The 15,316-nt window shown below is 38.9% G+C and overlaps 1 protein-coding gene across 3 annotated transcripts in view; it reads left to right on the top strand.

Annotated features, from left to right (window-relative positions):
* Positions 1 to 15,316, top strand: part of cdadc1 (cytidine and dCMP deaminase domain containing 1) — a 65,269-nt gene that overhangs the window by 24,215 nt on the left and 25,738 nt on the right. For 2 of the 3 annotated variants that reach the window (XM_043700415.2, XM_087993020.1), the window contains exons 4-7: positions 226 to 807; positions 4,786 to 4,835; positions 11,444 to 11,616; positions 13,339 to 13,528. In XM_043700415.2, the coding sequence (XP_043556350.1) occupies positions 226 to 807; positions 4,786 to 4,835; positions 11,444 to 11,616; positions 13,339 to 13,528 (995 nt within the window). The remainder of the gene's footprint in view (positions 1 to 225; positions 808 to 4,785; positions 4,836 to 11,443; positions 11,617 to 13,338; positions 13,529 to 15,316) is intronic. The other variant, XM_043700416.2, reaches the window with a different exon arrangement.

The following is a 15,316-nucleotide window of genomic DNA, read 5'->3' as shown; positions in this document are numbered from 1 at the left end:
AATTGGATATATACATGAAGGGGATTAATTTGTAAGATTATGCAGAAGGAGCAGGGGACAAGAAATAATTGGACTTCTCATTCAACAAGACAGCCCAGTAGTTTGTGTTGAAGATCTTTCTTCTGTGTTGTTGTTTTATGAAATAAAATTGTACAATTGCCACTAAACAAAAATCCACATTTTCAATTTCTACCCTTTTTTGTTTTGCAAAATATTCAAAATTAGCTGGAGTCAATCGCATATCATACTGGCCTGGTGACCCTGAGATAAGTCTAGTTGACGACTATGTAATGAATAATTGCAATTCAGATGCAAAACTAGATGCAAAAGCTGTGGAAAGACTCAAGTCCAACAGTCGCTCTCGTATTTGCACCTTGCTTCAGCCTTTGGCTTACGACATGCTGCAGTTTGTGGAAGAAACCTCAAAAAAGTGTGAGTTTTTACAAAGTATAGTCACCCTGAACAGAGATTTTAAACTTGAGGACTTTTTTACTGAGTGCAGAAGAAATCGATTACAGGAATTTGAGAAATTATTCTTGATATCCAATAGTGAGACTCACAAAGAAATCTTGAAGACTATTGGCTTAGAGAACGTATGTGATGATATTCATTTTACTAACTTGAGGCATAAAATGGAAGATCTTGTCTTTTTGTTAGCAACTGTTGACTGTAGCGTTCCAGAGTATGGGACGTTCAGATTTTATTGTGATGATTCGGACAAAGCATGTGACGAGCACACAAATGACGAGTTCCAAAAATTTGCAAGACATTGCATGGTTCAAGCCAGATTGTTGGCATATCGGACAGGTAAGACAACCAATCTGATACTTTGAAGTTAGGTATGATTCTAGAGTTATGTTATATGAACAGGCATCATTTTTAAGATTCATTAACTCATAAATAACTTACATTTAGCAGTATGACAATGTCAGGACATCCCAAAGCACTTTATTAAGCTAATGGTGTCCTTCTAAAGTGTGTTTAATGCTGGAAACACACCAGAGAACTAGCACACAGCATAGTTTCATAAATAGCACTGTGATAATGATCAGATATGCTGTTTAGTGATGTTGGCTAAATGACAATATTGATCAAGGCTCCAAGGAAAATTTCCGTGTGTTTCTGGGAAAGAGTATTGTCAGATCTCTTACATTGATCTGACAGGGTGGCCTTTATTTAACATCTCATCTGAACAATGGCAAGTCCACTGGTTCTGCATGATCTTAGTAGTGCACTAAAGTATTAGTCTTCTGCAGTGAGGTTCAAAACCGCAAACTTTATTAGCTGTGGAGCACCAACTATTCTATGGTCTTGAAAGGCACTAAATGAATACAAGCCTTTTCCTTTTCTTTTAAATGAATGGTAACATAGCGGTACACCTTTATGTTGAGGAGTTCTGTTCTCCCAGGATGCCAATTACTGCCTCTTTCCTTGTTCCTCAAATTTTCCTACCTGTGGAAAACCAGCCTTCTTGTTATATCTCTCCAGGTTCATTCCAGTGTCAAATTTGGGGCTAACTAACTGTTCAGGCCTTTTGTTCCACATTAAGCAAGTTTATGAACTCTTCTCCCCCTGGATACAATTATTACCTTTTAAAGATATCCATTCCTATCTGACCCATAGCCTTTCTCATCACAGCACCACTGCCTGCTGATGATATCTTTCGTAAAGATGAACTTTTATATGTTTCAATTCTCCTCCCCTCCCACCTTGATCCAAATTTTTTATTTAACAAACTCTTCTCCTACCCTTTCCCCTCTGTCTCTTTTTGCACCCCTCCCAACCCTTTATCCCTTCTTCTGACTAAACTCTTCTTATTTCCTACCCCGCTTGCTCCCTCCCTCTGATCTCCTCTGACCATCCAACCCTCCCTAAATCTTTCCTCCTTCTCACCTGCTGTTTTTCCACCCAATTTTCTGCTGAAACCTGTTTCTCTGAGTTGTCAAAAATATTGATTTCCTTTTAAGCAACATGTTGATTTCTTTCACATCTGCTTCATAAGTGTTAACACATTCGTATCACATTTATAAAATTATGTGATTGTTGAAAATACTATGTTTCTGTAAAGTTGTTCATTGTATGGAACAAATGTACATTTCCACCAAGACTGGTCCCTCTCTGATACCTGGACCAGTTCTGCTCAGTTCTGGTCAGTTCCTCAAGCTTTGATTCTGCAAATGAAGCACAAAGTTTAAAAATTCTGGTTTTGGACTTTTTACAGAAGTTCAGTTTCATCAATATCCTGTGGAATTGCAATTCTCAGAGAACCTGGTAACCAAACAGGAAATTGCAGGAGTAATGTTCTTTGTCTTCCCTTTGGAGTGCACTGCAATAACCCACACAGCATGCCGACCAGACTGAAAAGGATCCTCTAGTTGAAAGTTCAAGTTCTTAAATTCTTTAAAAGGGAATAATGCATGTGGGATTGTAATTGTCATCCATTGACTGCAGAACTCAGTAGCTAGAGTGCACCACAGTACTTTTCTTAAAATAAGATAGAAAACTTCCAAGGCCAAATACACAAGGAACAAGGGAAAGACAGTCCAGAAAGAAGCACTTTTTTTTTAACAATTATACAGTGATGTAACATATCTGAGGTTTTGTTTAAAGGCAAAGACCAATACAATTAACTGTCTGATCTATGAAATCTATCTTTCAGGGTCAACTAAATGCTCGTTGCAATTTCTATCAGTCGTGTCTTGTGTTGCTTCAGCAAGTTTGCTCCACTGTGATGATGGGGAAACCTCTATTGCATATATGGTTGGCACGAGGAACTATGTTGTGTTAATAGTATAGCTGCATGGTACAAATTATCTTAGATGCTATGTAGTTGAATTGCACAACAATTTACCTGTGAAAGATTACAAAATTACATTCAGTTAATCTGATAATATGTGGGTTGACAGGAAATTTTTAAAAATATAAAAGTTGCTGGACTGTCACCATTAATATTTAAAGGAAGAGAAACTATTTGGCCTACACATGTCTTCAGTCCCAAATGAAGTTATGATACATTCATGCCCTGAGGGAATTTGTGATTAATCAATAAGTTTATCTTGGGAGAGCTCACATGCTGAAAAAAAATCCAAGACTGCCAATTGTCTTGTGAAAATTTAAAGTAGGAAGAAACAAACAACTTCTAATTCTTTCAATATTTCTTTGAAGGACTATTTTGTAGTCCAGCAACTTCCACATCAGTGCTCCACAAACATCCCATCTGACCTATGAATAGCTTCAGTCTCTCTGCAGCAAAAAAATGTATTTGCCCCAGGTAGCACTGAAAACATATGTCCAATTGCGTGACTTAATTTGCATAAACCACCCAAATGTTTTCTTTATTGTTATATATTCCTGTCATAGGCCTTCCTTCCTAGCCAATTTTCTCCTGCACCCTCACGCAGATTTGCAAATTTTCTGCCTGATTGTGGTGACTTGGCTGTTACACAGCATTCTGGGGAGTGGAGATTCAAGGAACAGTGGAAAACCTAAAGCTTCCAAAGTGCATTTGTCCACAAGTATATCCAAAGCTTGGATAAAACTTCTAACTCTTGGAAATGAAGCAGAGCTGTAAGCTAAATTCACAGAGAAATTGCCAAGCCTTTACAGGGTTATAAAACATGAAATTCCTCATTCTATGGGTAAGATTTTAAAAATTTGATTCTTGAATTTTTATTTAACTCTTGATATGTAGTCAGTCTCCTCATGTATGCAAGAAGGTTTCACGGTGATCTAGGCAAGTTGATTTTGTGGGCAAACACATGGCAGATGCAGTATAATGTGAATATTTGTGAAGTTATACACTCCAGTGTGAAAAATGGTGTCATATTGGGAAATGTGGATCTGCCGAAGGATTGGGTGTTATTGAATACCAGTCAATAAAAGTAAACAGACAGATACAACAAACAGTTAGGAAGGCAAATGGTATAAGCCAAAATTTCTGCATCCTCCCCAAGCGCATTCCCCAACCCAACATTGTGTCGCCTGCAAATTTAGAGATATTACATTTTCTTCCCTCATCTAAATCATGAATATATATTGATGATATGTTACAACTGAAGGATACAGTGTAAGCCATTTAGGACTGAGATGAGAAAACATCTTCATTTAATGGCCTATGGTCAGCCTGTGGAAAGGCTACAGAGGCTGTATCACTGAGTATAGTCAATAAATAGATTGATATATTAAAGGCATCAAAGGGTATGGAGAGAAATTGAGAATATGGCTATGAACTGGAGGATCAGCCATGATCATTTTCAATGGCTTAATAGGCTGAACGGCCTACTCCTGCTCTTAGCTTCTGTGTTTAAGACCCTCAATAAATCTGACTTCTTTGATGAAGATTTATGCCTTTTCTACTATTTCCTCTTTTGTTTTGTCACTTAATTTTCTGTGAAGTACCTTGGGATGTTCTCTCATTTTAGAAACAAAGTGTAAATATTTAATTTCTACATATTCTTACATATTGATATAATTTAGATAGTTACTGGAATCATTGAAAAGATTGTGGCCAGTTGTGGTAATTTGCAAGATCTTTTGATCCAAATTTGGGGAGGTTCTTTATCTGGGAAGATTTGATAACACTTTACAGTATTTTTTTAACATGTAATGTGCATTCTTCTACCTTGATGCAATCATGATTTTAAATTATAGATTTCCTGTTTCATTTCTGTTTGATTCTTAAAATTAATACATATCTTTTATGGCAAGAATTCCTTTGAATGAATCATGTGAGTGGCAGGAAATACTTGAAGTTCTATTAAACCGACTTACATTAATATATTTCAGAGGATCAAAAGATTGGTGTTGGAGCAGTGATCTGGGCAGAAGGAAAGTCGGTATGTTGTACATTTTTGCACTTTTTTGTGAAGGTGAAATGCTACTAGTTTTCTGCTGAAACAGTTTGATGCTTTACTTGTTTGTGAGATTGCATTGACATCACCATTTCACTTGATGTCTAATCAAGGTTTAAACAAGAGTTCATGACATAGATTGATTCTGCCTTTAACACTTGGTTAGAAACAAAAGGACTGCAGATGCTGGGATCCAAGGTAAACAAGCAGGAGGCTGGAGAAACGCACCAAGCCAGGCAGCATCAGGAGGTGGAGAAGTCAACATTTTGCATAGAGTTACACCCGAAATGTCGACTTCTCCGCTGCCTGGCTTACTGTGTTCTTCCAACCTCCTGTTTATCTGCCATTAACACTGGCTATTTCAGTCAGGGAACTATGGCAAATTTGATCTATTTTTTTTCCATCTTCACTCAACAAATTGACTGACAGCACTCTTATCCCCATCCTCCAACTTAGCCCCACAACCGTTCCATTAAATAAAAACAGTTTACAGAGAAAAGGACTTGTGCTTTTGTTAAATTTATTAGTTATTAGGAAATAGTAAGGACTGCAGATGCTGGAGAAGTCAGTCGATAAAGTGTGGTGCTGGAAAAAGCACAACAGGTCAGGCAGCATCTGACGGGAAAGAGAGTTGAAGTTTCAGTCTTAACCCATCAGTCCTGAAGAAAGGTTAAGCTTGAAATGTTGACTGTCTTGCACCTCAGTTGCTGCCTGACCTATTGTGCTTTTTCCAGCACTATACTTTATCGACTCAATTTAATAGCTAATTTTATTAGTTATGACTTAAGATAAAAACAATTAACAGCATAGAGGAATTTAAATTAGCAGCTCAAAAATGAACCATCCACCCCACCCTCCAGGATGAAATATTTGTTCTGTTAATGGTGGATATATCAAAGGCATTTGATATGATCTATTAACTACTTCAATTAAAAGTTAGGTAACTATCTTGATAAAGGGTGGTATGACATAAGAAAGAAACAAAGCACTTTACAGCTAGCCAGATACATTTGAAGTGTATTCACCAATAAGAAATGGGCTGTATGTTGCACACAGCAAGGTCCCACAAACTATAATGTGGCAATGACTGGATCATCTCTTTTAGTGATGTTGGTCATATGCTAAGTATTGACCAGGCTACCAAGGAGAACATCCTTGTTCTTCTTCAAATGACACAATAGATTCCTGTAATATTTTACATTACAGCAATGAATAATGTGTGGCAAACTTACAATGTGCACTTTGTGTTATGGACTAATAGCAAGCATTGCTATATTCAGCCAGCTAATATTTATCTAAATAGTTGTTTGGTTGTAAGAACTGCCTTTTTATCAGCAATACTTATAAGTTGAAGCTTTTTCCCTTGCGCCCGTGAGAACAATTTGCAAGACATGTAAAGGGGAAAGGACACTTATATTGTATGAGAGGAAAATGCTCATTAGTAGACAAGTGAACTCTGATTTGTAAAGGCATTGCCATGGAGAAGGCATCCAGTGATGATGTCTGATAGTTAGCAGTCAAGCTTTGTTCAAACTTTAAACCAGGCAGGTTGATCCTAACTGATCCAGGCAATGCCCTGAGAACAGAATCTGACATGTGTGAAAAACAATGCTGACAACTAATTTAGAATTGTCAGGCATAGGCCCTGTTTCTTGCTATATGGCTCTTCGACTCACCTTGTCTATACCAAACAAACACCAAACTACACCAACCCATTTACCTGCACTTGGTTCACAGTATACTATTCCCTAGCCTTTTAATACTCCTCCAGGCGCTTTTCAAATTTTGCAATCATCAGGGTCACAGATGGACTTGCGTGTACTGGAAGCTGCGTATACTAAAACACAGGATCCTGATCTTTGCAGACAGAAGGACCCTGGTTAAGGCATTGCCAAACACAGTCAGAATAACCTGTCTAGTTTGAAGTGTAACAAAGCTTGACAGTTAACAATCAATAATCACTAACAGCTGTATTTTCCATAGCAGTGCCTCAACCAATCAAAGTCTATTTGACAACCATTCAGCACTCTTCTCAAAGATAGTATAAATGTTGTTTTCCCTCTACCTTGGTATTTCTTGCAAGTTATCCTGATGAATGCAAGACAAAAAGCTTTAGCAAAATCTATCTTTTTCCAGCACTACTTAATATTTATTTATGTGTATTTTGTAAATGATAAGAATGTTTTAAAATGTAATATAATAATTAAGCAAATTGCTGCCCAAGTGATATTTTAAAAATTTCCACTAACGTTTTTGTTGCAGGAGAACTGATCCATTTTGAGACTAGCCAAGACACCCAAAGAAATCATGCATCTGTAGCCCTGAAGTCCATGGCAACAAACATTTATAATATATTTATAAAAAAGCATCAACATATACACATACATTTTATACAAATTATGATCTAGCTGATGCAACTACTCAACAAATCAGATTCCAGAATGATATCTGGCTTGATAGATTTTTTAAAATAGTTAATGCGGAGGTCATTTGCTGAAAAAGATAGTTTACTACATTTGATTTAATGATTTATTGGTGCCTTGTCAACCTAAGTACAGTGAAAAGTTATGTTTTGCATGCAGTACAGGCAGATCAACATATAAGGAAGGACATACAGATCATTGGGTGTTGGAGCAGAGCAAGGCATACAAAATTATGGCTGCACGGGGTTACAAAAGCAAGGTCAACATTAGATTTGAAATTTGAGCGGTCTATTCAGCAGTCTAATAACAGCAGGGACGACGCTGTTTTTGAACCTGTTGGTATGTGTGTTTAAGCTTTTGTATTTTCTGCCTAACAGAAGAAATGGGAAGAGATTATAACCAGGGTGGAAGGGGTCTTTAATGAAGTGGGCTGCCTTTCTGTGCCAACGGGAAGTGCAGATGGAGGCAGTGGATGGGAGGTTGGCTTGTATGATGGTATGGGCTGTATTCACAAATTTCTGCCGTTTCTTATGGTACTGGACAGAGCAGTTGCCATTACCAAACCATGATACTGCAGATAAAATGTTTTAAGATGCATCTGTACAAGTTGGTGAGGGTCCTTATGGACATGCCGAATTTCCTTAGCCTTCTGAGGATGAAGAGGTGCTATTGTGCTTTCTTGATCGTTGTATCTATGTGGTGGTCCAGGCCAGATTGTTGGTTATCATCACTCCTAAGAACTTGACACTCTCGACCCTCTCCACCACCGTTCCATAGATGTAGATAAGGATATGTTCTTTCCCTTTCTTCCTGAAGTCGATGATCAACTCTTTAGTTTTGTTAATATTGAGGGAGAGATTGTTATCTTTGCACCATATTACCAGTATTCTTTACTGTACTCTGTCTTGTCGTTATTTGATATCCAGCCTTTTACCCAAAAGGAAAAAAAAGCAAACCAAGTTGTTTAAATATAGAACACACTTGTAAGATCTAAAAGTACAGCAAAACAAAGATTCATCCTGTTTCCCAATACTATCCATTTCAGAGACTCAAATCCAGAAATATTACCTTTCAATATCAAATCCTTAAATTTGACTTAACTGATTCTTTCCAGTTCTTTCCTATAAATTTTGAGGTTTTCTTACATTGTTACTTTAAAAAACCGTAAATTTTCTTAGTTTTTCATATCTTGCAGATTCTTAAGCAAGCATTTCTGGTTTGAAGTTCTCACCAATCAAATGTTTCCACTAAGGTAATTCCACTGAGGCTTTCCCTGTACTGTTCTATATTGCTTTCAAGGAGAGAAACTATGTATACTTATTATGCCAGTCAGGTCTCCTACAAAATTGCCTAAAAATGTTTAGTCTCTGGGTTTTCTATGCAAAGATCAATCTTATCCTGAACCCAAAACAAGCTAATATATTTGTGTGTCTTTACTGACATTTTTCATAAATATATTTTAGACAAAAAGTAGATAATTTCACTCTTAACTTCCCAGAGATTTGCTTCACTGTTAATTCATTCTTCTTCCTCACCAGCTTGAACTCAGCAGAAAGAATATTCCTCTTTAATATCTGTCTGCTTAATTCTCTTTGATTTGTTGGGTTTATTGTTGAGTCATGCATTAGATAATATTTAGACAGATCAACCATCTCTCTGATCTCTGTTCACAATGAACTCTCTAATTGCCTACTGCTCCATTCCTGTCTGCATTTTGGAAAATCAGACCATGATGCTGTGCTCCTTCTCCTCGCTTACAAACAGAAGCTGATGCATGTGGATCCAGTACAGTGCTGGTCTGGAGTAACAGGTGAGTTCCTTCATGACTGCTTGGTGTCAGTGGACTGGTCCGTATTCAAGAAATCAGCGGTCAATCTAAATGAGTATGCCACTATCGTCACAAACTTAATCAGTTAGTGTGTAGAGGACTGCAGCCCAAAGAAATTAATCCAAATGTTTCCCAACTGGAAAACATGGATAAACCAGGAGATCCAATGTAAATTGAAGTCAAAATGTGAGGCATTCAAGTTGGGCGACCTTGACCCATACAGGAAAACTAGGTATGACTTTCGCAAAGCCATCAGGGATGCCAAGAGAAAATACTAGAGTCCCAGACTAAGCACACAATTGTATGTTGATTGCATCAAAGCTTACATGATATAACGGGCTACAAAGCAAAGTCAAGTAGAATTGCTAGCAACAATGCATCCCTCCCGATGAGCTCAATGCATTCTGTGCTCACCTTGAACAGAATGTCAGTGAAATGACATCACATGCCCATTGGCCTGTGGTGTACCTGTAGCCAAAGTCAGCACTGTAGATATCAGATCAGCCTTCCTGAGAGTGAACCTATGGAATTCGACTGGCACATATGGAGTCCCCTGCTGTGCACTCAGATCCTGAGCGGACCAGCTGGCAGGGGTATTTGCAGACATCTTTAACCTCTCTTTAGTCCATTCGGAAGTTCCCACCTGCTTCAAAGAGACCACTCAGGCAGCATGTCTTAGAGCCATTGGGCAGTAGTCATTGACATCCGTCATTATGAAGTGCTTCGAGAGGTTACTTATGGCATACGGATTTCCTGATGAAGGGCTTTTGCCCGAAACGTCAATTTTCCTGCTCCTCAGATGCTGCCTGACCTGCTGTGCTTTTCCAGCACCACTCTGTTCTAAACACTACTTATGACATACATCAACTCCAGCCTTCCAGATTGCCTTCATCCACTGCAATTTGCCTACTGTTACAACAGATCCGCGGCAGCCACCATCTCCCTGACCCTACACTCAAATCTGGAACATCTGGATAACATGTCAGACTCCTACTTATTGACTTTAGTTCCACTTCCAACACCATAATTCAAACTAAACTCATCTCCAAACTCTGAGACCTCGGATTCCGCTCCGTCCTGTCCAACTGGATCCTCGATTTCCTGACTCATAGACCGCAATCAGTAGGGATAGGCAATAACACCTCCTCGATGATAATCCTCCATAATAATCCTCAACATCAAAGCTCCATAAGATTGCATACTCAGTTAGAGTATTCTGCTCTAACTCCATTTACAAGTTTGCTGATTACACTAGACAGAATACAGGAAAGAGATACAGTTTAGTGGTATGGTGTAAAGACAACAGTCTCTCAATGTCAGCAAAATGAAGGAGGTGGTCATGACTTCAGGAAGTGGAGTGGAAGACACACCCCTGTCATCAATGTACTGAATTTGAAAATTGTCGAGACCTTCAAGTTCCTAGAAGAATGGATTATCAACAATGTGTCCTGGTCCACCCACACTGATGTTTTGGTTAAGGAAGCACACCAACACCTTAATTTCCTCAGACGGTTAACGAATTTCAAAATGTCCACAAGGACTCTTACCAATTTTTATTGATGCACCATTGAAAGCATCCTATCCAGATATATTACAACTTGGTGTAACAACTGCTCTGCCCAAGACTGCAAGAAATTATAGTTGTCAATGCAGCCCTGTCCACTACACAAACCAGCCTTCAATCATTTAACCCTGTTTATACTTCTCACTGTCTCGGAAAAGTAGCCAACATAATCAAAGAACTCTCCCACCCCAGTTATACTATCTTGCATCCTCTTCCACCAGGCAAAAGATACATAAGTTTGAAAACAGGTACCAACAGATTCAAGAACAGTTTCTTCCGTGCTGTTAACAGACTTTTGAATGAACATCTTATACGTTGATCTTTCTCTGCACCTGCAGCTGTAATACTATTCTGCATTCTGTTCTATTACTCTGATGTACTTATGTATGGTATGATTTGCCTGGACAGCACGCAAAACAATACTTTTCACTGTATCTCAGTACATGTGATAACAATCAAATCACATGAAGCTATTCTTTAGTTAATAGTTCTTAGAGATTATGTCATGTTTAAAATCCTGTTTGACATCTTATCTGAAAATTATTTTGTGTGTGTGAATGTTCAGAACATCCATCTTGCAAGAGATTGCCCTAACTAGCTGGAACTGTCTGGGGAAGAAACCCCAAAGGAGTATGATGAACTGTTCCACTCTTTGCCAACCGATTGATACTCCAGACTTCTGCCTGAATAATGAGATCAGAGACAGCCTCAACAAAATTCTGATCAAGTTATCATTTAAAACATTATGTCAAAATAATCAATTTCTGTTTATTTGTAGAATAATTGTGACGGAACAGGAGCTAGGTATCTGATAGGATGTGGTTATAATGCCTATCCAATGGGATCTGAATATGCAGATTACCCTCAGCTGGATGAGAAACAGCAGAAAGACAGAGAGGCCCGGAAGTTTCGGTACATTGTACATGCTGAACAGAATGCCTTAACTTTCCGGTAGGTACCCAAAAGACTTTTTGGAACAATTTACATGATTGGTTTTAAATATAAAGGACGAAATGCTCGCATTAAACCTTCAATGACCCAAAGCAGCATTCCTGAAGAAGGGCTTATGCCCGAAACGTCGATTCTCCTGTTCCCTGGATGCTGCCTGACCTGCTGCGCTTTTCCAGCAACACATTTTCAGCCCAAAGCAGTATCAGCCAGTGAATGTGCAGTCACTGTTGTAACTTAGAAAAATGGAGCAAGTAATTTTACCGTAGCAAGATACCATAAGCAACAGTGACCATCTTGAAGATCTATTATTAGTGATGTTGGCTGAAAAAGAAATTTTGGCCAGGGCTCCAGGAGAGCTTCCCTGCTCCTCTTCAAAATATCGGTAACAGTCTTAAACCACCTAAGACTGGATCACTGTTAAATGTCTTATCCAAAATCCGGCACCTAAACCACACTGACTGAAATGTATCAGGAATGACACTCCTGACCATTTTCTCGAGGGATGAGCAATAAATGTTGACCTTACCAATGATGCTTGCGTCCCATGAACAAATACGAAAAAAAAGTAACATTCAAACAATAATTCAGGGTAAAAACCTCCAAATCTTTACAAGGAACTATGTTCCTATAAAACGTATCTACTGTAGTCACTAGAAACCTGAAACAAAATGAGAAAATTTCAGAAACCCTGAGCAAAACGCTGCATCCATAGAGAAAAGCAATAAGTCCATATTTTGGGCAATGCCTGAGCCTAACTTGCTCAGTTTCAGAATTTTGTCTTTGTGCTGTTTTTATGATTCTTTAGTGGCTTGTGAGATTTGTGATGTAGGAACAAATAAATGTGTCATACTGGTCGCCAGTTATAGGAAGGATATCTTAAGCTGGAGAGGGCTCAGAAGAGATTTACCAGAATGTTGCCGAGTATGAAAGATTGGAGTTAAAAAGAAAGGTTGGTTAGGCTGGGACTTTTTTCACTGGAGCTTAGAAGGTTAAGAGGCAATCCTCTAGAAGTTTATAAAATAATGAGGGGTATAGATTGGGTTAATGATATTCCCTAAGATGGGGGCTTTCAAGACTAGGGAGCATATTTTTAAGGTGAGAGGAGAGAGATTTGAAAAAGACATGAGGGACAAATTCTTTACATAGAGGGTGGTTCTCATGAGGAATGGACTTCCTGAGGAAGTGGTGGATATGGGTACAATTAGAACATTTAAAAGACATTTCATTAAATTCATGAATAGGAAAGGTTTGGAGGGAATATCGGCCAGGACCAGGCAGGTGGAGCTAGTTTAGCTTGGGATTATGTTCAGCATAATTTGTTGGACTGAAGGATCTGTTTTCACATTGTCTGACTCCATGACTTTCTGATGTAAAGCATCCATTGTTACTTATCCATTTGCATTAAGCTATTAGGTTTACCTATTTTCAGTCGATTCAAATAAGAATCAACCAAGACTAATATATTTCAAAATGTATAAAGCACTTTCCAATTAAAGGTGCCAAATGACATTATCAAGGAAATGCAGTTTGAATCTCTGTGATTGGCTCCTCTGATCCAGATGCTAAGTTTGAAAGATGTGTTGTCATGGTGTGTATAAATGGAATGCACCATAGGAATGCAGGCATGCTGAAAACAACATTGAATGAAAAATCAGGACATCTAATCTGCAGTCTATTGTGCTTTTTACTATTTATCAGATGTTCAATGTGTTTCTTTTGCAGATGTCAAGATATTAAAGATGAGGAAAAAACAATGATTTTTGTTACCAAATGTCCATGTGATGAATGTGTACCTTTAATAAACAATGCTGGTATCAAGCAGATATACACGGGTGACCTTGATGCTGGCAAAGTGAAGGCAGATATATCCTATCAGAAATTCTCTGGTTTGCAAGGAGTGAGAAAATTTACCGTAAGTAGCTCATTATAAATAATAAAGCAAGAAGAATGCAGAATCATAGATCTTCATCCCACAATTACATGTTTTTTATAAAATGTACCCCAAATTTGTATCATCGATAGTCAAAGGTGAGGTGCCGGAAGACTGGAGGTTGGCTAACGTGGTGCCACTGTTTAAGAAAGGTGGTAAGGACAAGCCAGGGAACTATAGACCAATGAGCTTGATGTCGGTGTTGGGCAAGTTGTTGGATGGAATCCTGAGGAACAGGATGTACATGTATTTGGAAAGGCAAAGACTGATTAGGGCTAGTCAACATGGCTTTTTGCGTGGGAAATCATGTCTCACAAACTTGATTTGAGTTTTTTGAAGAAGTAACAAAGAGGATTGATGAGGGCAGAGAGGTAGATGTGATCTAAATGGATTTCAGTAAGGCGTTCGACAAGGTTCCCCATTGGAGACTGGTGAGCAAGGTTAGCTCTCCTGGAATACAGGGAGAACTCGCCACTTGGAGACAGAACTGGCTCAAAGGTAGGAGACAGTGTGTGGTGTTGGAGGGTTTTTCAGACTGGAAGCCTGTGACCAGTGGAGTGCCACAAGGCCACTACTTTTCATCAATTCTATAGCTATAAATTCTGTGTTACGATCGAGCCCTCCACAATTACCTGATGAAGGAGCGTCGCTCCGAAAGCTAGTGTGCTTCCAATTAAACCTGTTGGACTATAACCTGGTGTTGTGTGATTTTTAACCTCAGATTACAACAGGATTTTGATCAGATGGGCCAATGGGCTGGGAAGTAGCAGATGGAGTTTAATTTAGATAAATGTGAGGTGATGTATTTTGGGAAAGCAAACCTTAGCAGGACTTATGCACTTAATGGTAAGGTCCTGGGGCGTGTGGCTGAACAAAGAGACCTTGGAGTGCAGGTTCATAGCTCCTTGAAAGTGGAGTCGCAGGTAGATAGGATAGTGAAGCAGGCGTTTGGTATGCTTTCCTTTATTGGTCAGAGTATTGAGTACAAGAGTTGGGAGGTCATGTTGCAGCTGTACAGGACATTGGTTAGGCCACTGTTAGAATATTGCGTGCAGTTCTGCTCTCCTTCCTATCGGAAAGATGTTGTGAAACTCGAAATAGTTCAGAAACGATTTACAAGAATGTTGCCAGGGTTGGAGGATTTGAGCTATAGGGAGAGGCTGAACAGGCTGGGGCTGTTTTCCCTGGAGCGTCAGAAGCTGAGGGGTGACCTTACAGAGGTTTATAAAGTCATGAGGGGCATGGGTAGGATAAATAGACAAAGTCTTTTTCCTTGGGGTCGGGGAGTCCAGAACTAGAGGGCATAGGTTTAGGGTGAGAGGAGAAAGATATAAAAGAGACCTAAGGGGCAATGTTTTCACACAGAGGGTGGTACGTGTATGGAATGAGCTGCCAGAGGAAGTGATGGAGGCTGGTACAATTGCAACATTTAAAAGGCATTTGGATGGGTATATGAATAGGAAGAGATCTCCTTGCAAATTTGTTTCTTAATTTCCCTCTGACTATTAAGAGGTCTATAATACAATCCCAATAAGGTGATCATCCCTTTCTTATCTCTCAGTTCCACCCAAATAACATCTCTGGATGTATTTCGAGAATATCCTCCCTCAGTACAGCTGTAATGCTATCCCTTATCAAAAATGCCATTACCCATCCTCTCTTGCCTCCCTTTCAGTCCTTACTGTAGCATTTGTCTCCTGGAACATTAAGCTGCCAGTCCTGTCCATCCCTAAGCCATATTTTTGTAATTGCTATGAAAACCCAGTACGA

The sequence above is a fragment of the Chiloscyllium plagiosum genome, unplaced genomic scaffold, assembly GCF_037043375.1.
Source record: "Chiloscyllium plagiosum isolate Xiang-an unplaced genomic scaffold, Cpla_swu_hap1 HiC_scaffold_12, whole genome shotgun sequence".
Lineage (NCBI taxonomy): Eukaryota > Metazoa > Chordata > Chondrichthyes > Orectolobiformes > Hemiscylliidae > Chiloscyllium > Chiloscyllium plagiosum.
This window is presented reverse-complemented; position numbering and strand designations above follow the sequence as displayed.